The sequence below is a fragment of the Capricornis sumatraensis genome, chromosome 16 (assembly GCF_032405125.1).
Source record: "Capricornis sumatraensis isolate serow.1 chromosome 16, serow.2, whole genome shotgun sequence".
Taxonomy (NCBI): Eukaryota; Metazoa; Chordata; class Mammalia; order Artiodactyla; family Bovidae; genus Capricornis; species Capricornis sumatraensis.
The window spans coordinates 63,017,477-63,030,235 of NC_091084.1; the positions used below are offsets into that span (position 1 = coordinate 63,017,477).

Sequence of the window (12,759 nt, forward strand, 5' to 3'; positions counted from 1 at the left end):
TTTTTTTCTCTATTAATGAGAATTTTAAGATTTGCTCTTTTGCAGCTTTTAAATTTATGATATGGTATTGTTTATAGCTCCAGGACTTAAGTATCTTATAACTGGATAAAATACTTTATTATTTACATTTTCTTTTAAAACAACTCAAGTTAAACATTACCTTTATAAGTTATGTCTGAATATAAGTACTAGGAGTTTATAAGTTTAGTATAATGTAAATGATATTTTATATTCAAAAAACATTATTTTGATTGAAACATTTCAAGGATTGAAAAGCTTTAATTTTTTTGTACTGTACTCTCTGGACTGATTATTTTTTTTCCCACAGATTAGTGGGTGGTTCTGATGATGAGTAAAGTTTCTGTTAATAAGAAGGACCTGAGAATCACTGATACACTCTGTAAAGCCTCCTGATTTAATAGTTAGCTTAACAAACACTTGCAAGGTTAAAATGAGAAATGTGCAAATGTATGGTGTGATTATTTCTAATATATTTTACTAAAAAGCTTCATGTGGGATATTTTTAATTTGTATGTAAAAGCTATCTTCTTAATAACATTTTTTACATTTTCTTAAGTTTAAAAAATTGTCAGATATTTTAGTGATTTTTTTGAAGAGGCCATTTCTAATGGAGGTTGACCTTTTTAAACTAACAATAATACATTATTAAGCATCCAAATACACACACACCAAAAAAAAACTATATATTGTACTAGTGAATCAGTTACATAAAGAAGATTTATCTAATTTGTTCAAATGTGGCTTTGCCTTCTTCCCAGTGTTGAGAGATCAATGTCTTTGGAATGGTGATTTTTAAATATGGGCTGAGTCAGGCAGAGAGATGCACTGAAGAGTCTTCATGTCTTCATCTGTGGCAAATGACCCTGAGTTTAGTCAGAAACTGCATTAAGCTGCACAAAAACCATCCAGTGCCCTTGTCAGAAAAAATTAGCAAGTGTTTCTGCTGACAAGAGGCCAAAGCTCACGGTTTACCTAGCACTGTTACAAAGCTTATAACAGCTCCATAAAGGTCTGACATGCCACAGAAACGAGTGTCTTGGGATGGCGTGGGGGTTAATGTTTGATCCTAAAGGGTGCTCTGAAATGTAGTTTTCTTCAGTGGTTTCTTCAAGTCATTAATAAGGTGAATAAAATGAAATACTTTTCATTAGTGCTTCACTGATTATCAGTAACCCATAAGCCTTGTTTTGCTGGCTGCTTACTGGTGCATTTAATAAAATAAAGATCACTCAGTGGTGCCGTGGGCAGCACGCAAGGTGATAGCCATATTTGCTTACTGTAAATACAAGAGAAAATCACACACAAGCCAGCTGTAGTTTTGACAAGTATTAAGATCCCTCTTTACATCTGTACTTCTGTACCAAAGTGCAATTAGTTTTCCTCGCACAAGGATTTCTGTTTATCTTATTCTGCCTGATTACTTGAGTATAATCACACCATTTGCTTCATTGCTCCTGGTAGTAAGCTCCAGTTTTAAAAGGGGGAGGATGCTTGTGTGTAAATTTACAGAATTCTGCTGTAAGACTCTTTAATTTATGCATCCAATGACAGCGTGTTTGAATTTTTTTTCTTTTCATTTCCTTTCCACAAGGTCTTATTCATATACGGCAGATTCCTCGGCTTAATAACTTGATTTATGATATATCAGATGTCAAAGACTTAGCTTTTAAATTAAAAAAGAAGCTATTCACCATTGAGGTAAGAGAGAATTTTTATGTTTGAGTTCACAGTCTTGAGGTAAAAGTCTCTCTCTCTCTCTCTTTTTTTTTTTTTACTTTAATGCAGTTCATAGATATTTCATGCTTTGGCTGTTCTTTGGCTGTAACAGAATAATTTATTTTAGACATTCTTTTTTATCTTTTATTCTAATGGTATATCAGAAGGGTACAGCAAAAATGATTTTCTTTTAAATGTCTGTTAAAAAGAAAGCTCCAAACTTACATGGTAAGTATGATATGCATATTTCCAAGGCATTCAAAAGCATCTTTAATTAAATGTTAATGAGCTGTGCTTATTTATGTGTGGAATGTGAATGATACCCACAATTGTGTATGCCGAAGAATAGAGGATTCTTATCTACATTCTAAAAGCAGGTTTCTTTACTATTCGTGAAATCACCATTCTGCTTTCTGTGCTGAATAAAACAAAGTATAATTTACACTTGTGTCTTTAAGTAAATTTCTACAGAAACTTAAACATTTTTTGTGACTTTTATGCCAGCAATAGTGACAGAAAGTAGTAGTACAAAAGATTTATTTCAACTTAATCTTGCTAAAGAGCAAATGAACATAGCACTATTAAGCAATTAAAGTTGATGTATTTATTAATGAAATAAATGCTCAGAAGAGAGAGAGAGAGATGGCTTTTGAGTGATGTGATAGTTATCAGTATAGTCGGTGCAATTTTTTTTTTTAACAAAGACATAAAACAGCCAAGCAGCCTTGACAAACCATTTTGTTTAATCTCTTTTCAAATGAAAAGCTCTTAAGCAGGCCACTTGTCTTAACTGCTTGAAACCATAAAAAGAGAGAATTGCCACCAATAAATTAGCATATTTTTAACTTCATCACCAAATGATGGTCAATGTGGCTTGGCACTGCTTTGGTGTTTGGGACTTCACCCTTAAGTGACCATTCTGGCCCTTTTTTGACCCTCTGCCCTCTTTAGCTGGCCACTTGATAAGGTAACTTAATGGTTCTGTCTCTTTTTCTCTTTCCCTTCACATTTGCAAGTAGCACTAACCTATAAATCATTGTAAGGGCCCTATCCAGTGACAAATTAATGTGCCCTCCTCCTAATTAATGGTCATCAATGTCCTTAATTATCTAATCCTATTGAGAGCAGTTAATAGTTAATCAGGCAGCCAGTTCTTCAAGCAGGTCATCTCTGCAGGAGTGTTGGAAGTTTCTCATCTGGGGATACTCCCTTCAAAAGCCACTTAAAGCCAAAAAAAGGAGAGTGTAGAAATAGTGATTCTTGAGCTAATTTGCCTTAGTTCTCGAAAGGAACCATTGAAATGGAACCCAACACTGTAATTGTTCAATACTGCTTCAGTTTTTCTGACAGAATGTTGAGTAATTTACCATAATACTGCTAACGCTTTTAGAGGGATAAAGTTAACAGTTGTTAACATCACAAGGAAAGCATGCCTCCTCATTTTCTTTTAGGTCGAATTTATATATTTAATGAAAGATGTAAGATTTTTTTTCTCCATGTGCACCTTTCTCCCAAGATGAGTATTCTGATAAGCAGGTCTAAGGTATCATGTCTGTCACCATACAAACTAAGCAACAAGAATCCCTAGTGAAAAAAATATTGCACCCTGAGAAGATGGTTAGCACAGTAATATGAATTCATAAAAATATGAATGCTTATTCCCTCCCTCTCTCTCTCTCTCTCACACACACACACACACACACACACACAACTGGGTCTTTTTTCATTGGTGATAAAGGACTTATATAATGTCAAGTGGGACCCCTCCTTTGAATAACTTTAAGTTCTCATAGTGACTATATGTTGCCACTGGAGCTGATAAAAGGTCTAGGTTTCTCTTCCATTACTCTCTCTTCCCACTGTTCTAAACTAAGAGAACCAATATAATTGGTCACCCTATGATTTGGAACCAGTATTTGAAAACAAAACACAAATAGGTGGTGGTTCTTTTTAAAGTTAATACTCAGTACAGTTGATCAAATCCTTTACCTTTTGGGCTTATAACCTAATGAATATGGTTTTTTCTTAAGTATAGAAATAAAAGTGAAACATATTCTAAATAACTTAATTTGTTTATGCCATAACATTTAATTTAGTAAGTAGAAAAAATACAATTAAAGAATCAAAGCTAATAGAAGTACATACATACTGGATAAAATCATATACTTCACAAAAAGATTTGGTGCTTTAAATATAGCACTAAATTATATGTTATAAAATACATTTGGAAACAGGTAGGAAATCTCCCAGGTGCTGGAAAGATTCCTTTATCAAGTGACAGTGTTTTAATATGCTCAACAAATTAATATCTTTTAAATCTGCCTCAATATTTAAAAAATGAGGAGATATACACTACATTAGTATGTAGTTTGAGGCTCTAATGTGCCAGACATTGAATCCATGTCTTACTTTCAGAAGGAAAGGTGGTTTTAGCGGGTAAAGCAAAAATAACTTAGTTCTGATTCCAGGCAGGTAGATTTGTTACATGTTGGAATTTACTGTGAGTAACATGGTCTCAAAAGTTGGCACAAGTGGAAATTAGGGACAGAAGAAACTAAGTAAAAACCCTCATGCCTATTTTTATCATCCCTTTTCTTTGATTTATTAAATCATTGCCTTTTTTACGTATGAAAACTGAATATGTTTTTATAACAGCTACCCAGGGCCTCTAATAGGTAGAACAACTTTAATCAGTAATCTCTAATTTCTTTGAGTGATTTGGAGAAGGCGAAAGAATTTTTCTTCCTTTTCGGAGCATGTATTGGTATTTGTCCAGATTCAGGTGGGAGCATTTGTCTAATCACAGTAAATTTTTACTGATACTTAGTATTTGTCAGTTATAAAGTTGTATAAATAAGCCCCCCTACCAAAACAACAGCAGAATCATATCTGTAGTAACAACCCTAAAATCCTGGGATGCATTCTGAATAAGTAAAAGAGAAAGTTTAAAGTTGATTCAACATGGCTTCAGGTTAAAAGAAAAAGCTTTCCAGTTCTCTGAATGTTGATAATCTTTGTAAATCATACATAGTAATTCTCTAGCAAATATGATTAGCATATTTGATTAACCATAATATACTATTTATTTCTTGACCTTACCATAGCTCCATTCACTCGTAGTTAGCATTTGTTAAGCCTCTATTGCATACCCAGCACTATTCTGCCTTATTATATTTTCTATATTATAATTAAATATTTTATATGAAAAGGCTTTAAAAGGTATAACAATAGACTAGATATATAGAAACTATGTCCTTTTCATCTTTGTATTTATCTATCCCAAAACTAAGAATAGTCATAGACTTAGTAGGTATAAAATCTTTGCTGAAATATATGTAATGCAGATAAATTATACAGTTTAAAGAATAGCCCAAATAATGAAACTATAAATATTATGTAAGTTCCACTAGTCAGGTGACCTATAAACACTACCTTTTCAGTTAAGTTCTATAAAATGTATAAGCTGGTTACATAACTTCACTTCCAAGCTGAAATAACTACTTAGATTTGTAGTTTTTCAGTTTCTCTAATTTTCTCTAAGGCTTTTCTAACATTGGGATCCTCATTAACCAATTTTCTGTCTGTAGTAGTAATTATGGTGTAACTATAGTACCTAAGAGATTTGGTAGGATTTGAAATGTGACTGCATTTAATTTGATGACATCATAAGATTAGCATTTTTACCTGAGTTTAATATTATTGTACTGTTTTAATTTTGTGTTGTTCAGCTTGGTCATATCTTGACACACTGTAGTAATCAAGTTTTCTAATATAAATGATGATAATGTGTTATTACGTTAGATCCAGACTCTATCAAGGTTATTGCAAACATGTTTTCTGCATTGGAGATGGGGTTGTTTTCCAGCTCTAAGATTCAGTGTTTTGAGGTTCACATCAGGAAGTGCGGTTACAGGGGTATGCTGAAATAAGCAAAAGACTTCTACTGTTCACTGCAAATTTTCAATATAAGGATAAACAATACTTACATAGCCTTTTAATTGGTTCAAAAATAGTATCATTAAATATTGTATTTTGTATGCTAAATGAATACTAAAAGTTCAGAAAATCAAAGTACATCCGCTTTACTCAAAGTTGTCTCTTATACTTTGCCCCTAATTCAGAATACAGGACCTCAGCACTTTTCCAATCACCAAGAACTTTTTCTCACAGAATAATTGATTAACTGGCATTTATTAACTGTTATTTTTACATACTTAGTAGATTTATTCTTAAATATTAAGACCAGAGTAGTATTTGCCGTCCATATAAATTTGCTTTATATTAATAGTATAGTATACTTGATAGGATTCAGTAGAATTTTTTTGAGATTTTTTTTCATATTAGAAAAACATAGGCTTTTGCAAACTACAAGAGTGTCAGTCACTATGACAACCTTGGAAAATTTAGAGTGTTGCATGCTATCTTTGATCCTGGTTTCCTTACTTCCCTACATTTTTTTAACAGCTTTTCTCATTTTTAAATGACAAGTAGAAAGATGAGTGCATGCTTACCATATCTAGAGATAGGGAGAAGGGATAGTTATGTGTCAATTCACAGTTATGTCACTAAAATTTAAAAAGTAGAAACAGGACTTCCCTGGTGGCCTGGTGGGTTAAGACTTCACTTTCCAATGCAGGGGCTGCAGGTTCAGTCCCCAGTTGGGGAGCTAAGATACCACATGCCTCAAGGCCAGAAAACCAAAGCATAAAACAGAAGCAGTTTTGTAACAAATTCAATAAAGTCTTCAAAGATAGTCCACATCAAAAAAAAAAAACTTTAAAAATAAATAAATAGCCAAACATAATGTGTGGCTCGGGAGCATTGTTAAGTTGTAGTACCATGAACCGTGTAAACCTTTCTGATAATGATGCCCTGCACAAGTATTAACTGGTATTTCAAATCCCAAATATACTGCAGTCAGCAAAAGAAAACCAAAGTGGAATGTAGACATCTATTCATATAGATAAAATCATTTGTCAAAAGTTAACCCAAATAAACATTCTGTAACCACAGAAATATTTTATACTGTTCACATTTTAATGTTCATTTTATTACCGTCTCCATATTTGCACTTTCATTCTCAAGTGATGTAGACATACAGTAATATCATTTAGGTTTCACAGCATCTCCAGAAGCTGGGTTACTATTCTGCTGTATATATTTCACACATCACAGTGAGCCTATCTGAAGTGCATACCACCTTAAGAGGAACACAGTTTTGAGACTCTGTCTAATCCTATTTCTTCCCACTTTGGAATCTTAATTAGAAGAGATAAGGGGAAAAAAAAAACATCATTTAACTAAATTATTGTCCTGAATCTGTAGCAAAAGGTATAATCCGCAATTGGGCCAATTAGTGAAGCCCACAGTTAGCTATGCTGCAGCGAACAATTTGATTAGATCTGACACCATCCTAGTTCCCACTGTTGTTTTGCCAGGTATGATGGTCAGACTTCAAAGAGCTTGAGGCATCAGCAGGGCAAGGTTTGGAGGCCAGCTTAGGTCCGGTTGTTAATCTCTCTGCTAAAACCACAGCAGCTCTCACACAAAACAAGCTTACACGACACAATCATGCGGTATTAAAGTTAGGCTTGAGTCATGTCAATTTGCCTTTGATTTTTTGATGATTGACCAAAGATGGCTACATGACTAGACACATGCTAAAAGTATACTGATTAGGTAAGTTCCCAAAATATTTGAAGTATTTTTGAACTTCCTATATAAATGTTGTGAAAGCTTATTCCCTTTGATCAAACTTCCAAAGTAATAGTACTGTATGGGGGGAGGTGGGGTGGGAATGAGTGTTTCTTACTGGCAGCTTGAATCCCGAACTTTTCACTTACTGCTTCATAAAAATTTGTCTTTACATTAATAATTCTTTCAGAAGAATGTAAAAGGAAATTGTTTCTAAGTGGTAAGCTTTTTAAAAATCTATTACGTGCTTTGAAAGAAAGAACATTTTTCCCTGAGTCATTTAAGTTCACTGACAATTTTTCTGAAATTTCTTTATAATTATTTTCCACTTATATGTTGAGTAAAGTGCCCTTCCAGGACATGATTGCATAAGTGTTCTTTTCTCTGCATTCTGATTTGTTGGAATATTGCAGCAATAGTGACATGTTTCCATTCTGAGAAAAGCCTAAGGCGGCTTTAGTATTATTTCAAATGATTGAAGCTGCCATCTTGCTGACTTTCCCTTAGGCAGCATAAGGCCTGTTTGCTTTTGTGTTCATTTCACATACTTCCTGTGAGCTGGGCTGGCAGAACATCAGTGCTTCATTTGGCAAGGAAGATTAAACTTATGTTTGGCTATTCCATATCTTAAAGTTTCTTTATGGTCAGCAACACCTAAGATATTAAACTTATGATTAATTACCTCAAATGAGTCCTGTTTCTTTGAGAGATACTTTTAAATATTGTATGACACCTTGACTATGAATCATTTTTATATAAAAATGGTCCTTTGACAAATTGAACTTAAGGTCTGATATTTTACATTGTACTATTTTTATATTAATTCATATGGTGTTTTACTTCAGAAATTTAAGGAAAGCATGTATTTGAATAGTGAGATAGTTGCATAAAGCAAAAGTCAAATACTTCAAATCTTGCACAGTAGTCTTCAGTCTGTGTGTCTCTCCTAAGGATTTTGTGGGACTTGCACTACGGTAATCACCACATCCTGAGATCAGGATGATATAGATTCAGCATCCCCTCAAAGTGAAAAGAGAAAAAGATCTCCTCCTTCCTAACTTTTGCAGATACAAACATTTCAGTGTGTGTTTTATGATATGGCTCCAGGAAAATTATGTTGCAATACTTCAAGAATTTTGTTACAGCCTTTGTAGAATTGCTATAGCAGAATTCATCCAGTTTCCATGTTACTCCCTAAAACCCTTCCTCCCACAATTGTCATTTATAGTGTCTAAGGAAGACAGAAAATGGTGACAAAGCATGACTGTCCCATTTCATCAGCTAAATGCATATTTATGTTCCTAGAACATAAGATCATATACTTTTTTAACACATCCTCCAAGATACCTGGAAGGTTAAGATATATATCAGTTCAGTTCAGTCGCTGAGTCATGGCTGACTCTTTACAACCCCATGGACTGAAACACACCAGGCTTCCCTGTCCATCAACAACTCCCAGAGCTTGCTTAAACTCATGTCCATCGAGTCAGTGATGCCATCCAACCATCTCATCCTCTCAACCTCATCCCCTCCTCCTCCAACCTTCAGTCTTTCCCAACATCAGGGTCTTTTCCAATAACTCAGTTCTTCACATCAGGTGGCCTATGTTTTGGAGCTTCAGCTTCAGCATCAGTCCTTCCCATGAATATTCAGGACTGATTTCCTTTAGGATTGACTGGTTTGATCTCCTTGCAGTCCAAGGGACTCTCAAGAGTCTTCTCCAACACCAGTTCAAAAGCATCAGTCCTTTGGTTCTCAGCTTTTATAGTCCAACTCTCATATCTATACACGACTACTGGAAAAACCATAGCTTTGACTAGACAGACCTTTGTTGGCAAAGCAATGTCTCTACTTTTTAATATGCTGTCTAGTTGGTCATAGCTTTTCTTCCAAGGAGTAAGCGTCTTTTAATTTCATGGCTGCAGTCACCATATGTAGTTTTTTTGGAGCCCAAAAAAATAAAGTCTCTCACTGTTTCCATTGTTTCCCCATCTATTTGCCATCTATTTCCCCATCTATTTATTATATATGTTAAGATATATATATAATAGAGTTTAATAAATATGAGATCCATGAACTTCGTGATAGCTTAAATTAAGGTAGCTTTGAGGATACTGTTATACCAAAAACATCATTAGTCCTTCTTCAGTGTCTTTGTACAGCAAATATCCAGAATATTCATTCCTCCTTTCCTTTTATGGCTTTCTCTTATCACTGGATTATAGATTAGATATTCCAATCTTCCTCTTAGGTCTTCCCTGACTGGACCTTCTGAAATATTTGCTCAGTTATACTCTATATTGCCCTATTTTTATTCACAGTGTAAACATTTATTCATGTGATTCTTCAGGCAATAATAATGGAGTGGGTTGCCATGCCCTCCTCCAGGAGGTCTTCCTAACCCAGGAATCAACCCATGTCTCTTGCATTGGCAGGCAGGTTCTATGTCTCTAGTGCCACCTGGGAAGCCCATATATATATATGAGCCTCTTGATGCAAGTGAAAGAGGAGAGTGAAACAGCTGGCTTAAAACTCAACACTGAAAAACTAAAATCATGGCATCCGGTCCTATCACTTCATGGCAAATAGATGGGGAAACAATGGAAACAAAGTTTCCACTGTTTCTCTCACTGGAGAGACTTTATTTTCTTGGGCTCCAGAATCACTGCAGATAGTAATTGCAGCCATGAAATTAAAAGACAAGCTCCTTTGAAGAAAAGCTATGACCAACGTAGACAGTATATTAAAAAACAGAGACATTACTTTGCTCACAAAGGTCCATCTAGTCAAAGCTATGGTTTTTCCAGTAGTCATGTATGGATGTGAGAGTTGGACTATAAGGAAAGCTGAGCACCGAAGAACTGATGCTTTTGAACTGTGGTGTTGGAAAAGATTCTTGAGAGTCTCTTGAACTGCAAGGAGATCCAGCAAATCAATCCTTAAGGAAATCAGTCCTGAAAATTCATTGGAAGGACTGACGCTGAGGCTGAAATTTCAATCCTTTGGCCACCTGATGTGAAGAACTGACTCATTGGAAAAGACCCTGATGCTAGGAAAGATTGAGGGCAGGAGGAGAAGAGGGCGTCAGAGGATGAGATGATTGGATGGCATCACCAACTCATGGACATGAGTTTGAGCAAGCTCCGGAAGTTGTTGATAGACAGGGAAGCCTGGTGTGCTGCAGTCCATGGGGTCGCAAAGAGTTGGACACAGCTGAGCTACTGAACTGATAAATATATGTATGGATAAACACAAGTGTACTTATGTATGTATACATACATGCATATTTATATATAATCTTTTAACATTCAAGTTAAAAATTCTTTTGTTCCTAGCAAGTATTTCCACTCTAGTTTTATAAAATACATTATGAAAATCAAACTGGTTTATCTTAGCATTTCTCTTATATATTTTTCTGTTATGTGTATTTGTGTTTATATATTAGGTTAGCAAGATTGTTCTTTCCTCATTTTTTACTTATTTCTTCTGTATGGTAGGAGTTTTTAATAGAAAAATTAATTTGCAAACAATATAAAACCATTCACTAAAAAACTATCCACATCTGTAGGATTTCTTTATCTTAGTGAAATGAGGTGGGGAAAGCGTTCTGTAAAGAAAATAAGGTTCCCATATTCTAGTCAACTATATTGATATGATTCAAAAAGTATCCCAAATTTTATTACAATATATTATTATTGTATCCACTTATGTTCTACATTAAGGTAGCTTTTTGTAATTAAAGTATAATTGACATCATTCAGGTACTTTAACAAATATTAATTTGCTCAGTTACTATGTTTTTATATATTTTTCTAAATTATTTTCATATATTATCTTTGGAGCATCAAAAATTATCTTGTGATAATTAAGGTACATACAGCTTTTATAGTAAGAGTCAACTCTGAACCAAAATCAATTTTTCAAAAATTAAAAAAAAATTCTAATTTTGCCTCCCCTCTTATTATAACTGGTTCTAATAAAGTTTTGATGCATTCATACTAAAACCTTTTTTTTCTGTTGCAAGTGTTTCATTTATTGGAAATTCTTTGAATACCACCTTTAGGCAAAACTAAACAGAAAATCTTATGGTCACAAAATATTTTCCTCTTTTATAAATTAATATTACTAAAAAAAAGTTTTCTACAGTTTAATAAGAAGAAATTATGTTGCTCATTAAGGAAATATGAGATTAAATATAAATTATTAATTTTTAAAAGGTAAGATTTGGGGGACAGTAGTAAATAATTAAGAGAAACTGAGGTATAATGGAAATGCCTTTGGCCACATAACTAATAAAGCAGTTCTCTTATTTAAGCAGAAGTTAAGGTTTTGTCAAGGTTATTACTGTCGTAACTCTACCGCTGTGGACATTTCGTAGAGTAGCCAGTTCGGGTTCTTTGTATGTGGTACAGTGAAGTTCACTGAGCTGTTTTGTCAGGTGCTGCCAAGTCAACCCACCATTGTTGTAGAGAATCAAACTAAATCATTTTGGCATGAGCCTTCTAGAAATAAGATACCCAATATGAATGGTTTAATGAAATTGAGTATTTAGTTTCAACTTTTTATAAGAATGTCAAAAATATATAGCAGTCATTCAAAAATTTCTAGAGTAAATCAGTGAAAATATCTGACCCTATACTTTATTGAAAATTTATTTTAAATATCACTACTTAATATGAATAACAGTTGGAATGTATTTGGATGTGTTTTGTTAGGTATATAATTCCTCACTACACATTTCAATATAGTAAAAGTTCCAATTGTATTTGATAAAAAGAGAGGGGGTATTTTTAACTACAAGTAAAATTTTCTCATATAAAAAATAAAGCTGTTATCAAGTTTAACTATTTTTGTCTCCAGAAGCTATTATCAAAAACAGTGATATTTGATTAGATTTTAAGAATTTGTAAGAATTATTTATGAATGTTCTAAATGTTTAATTATTATATAATTAGAAAAATAGCTTATCTTTATGATCAAATTATTGAAAATGTATCCTTAGAGCGCAGACTTAGTTAAATGCCTCAAAATTTTTATTTACGCATTTTGAGAGAGGAGATTTTTTGTTGATATTCCTGCTCGATAACCTAAGAAATATTTCACCAATGTATACTGTAGCTATGGTTTAGCACTGAAAAAGCTTTTAACACAAAGCCTCTTGGTGCAATTAAAGGTCACTTGTACGTATTATAATAGGCTACTCATTTACAAGATCTTTGTGAAGGGTCAATGCTATAGCATGAAATGGATTGCCCTTGGTGAGCCTGTAAATAAATGTGTCAACTTACCTTGTATTCAGTGGGCAAGGAAGAAAACTAACACAATTCT

General features: G+C 33.7%; 1 protein-coding gene across 1 annotated transcript in view; it reads left to right on the plus strand.

Moving 5' to 3' along the window:
- Positions 1 to 12,759, plus strand: part of ELP4 (elongator acetyltransferase complex subunit 4) — a 237,238-nt gene that overhangs the window by 109,642 nt on the left and 114,837 nt on the right. The window contains exon 9 of the mRNA XM_068989143.1: positions 1,613 to 1,719. Coding sequence (XP_068845244.1) covers positions 1,613 to 1,719 — 107 coding nt within the window. The remainder of the gene's footprint in view (positions 1 to 1,612; positions 1,720 to 12,759) is intronic.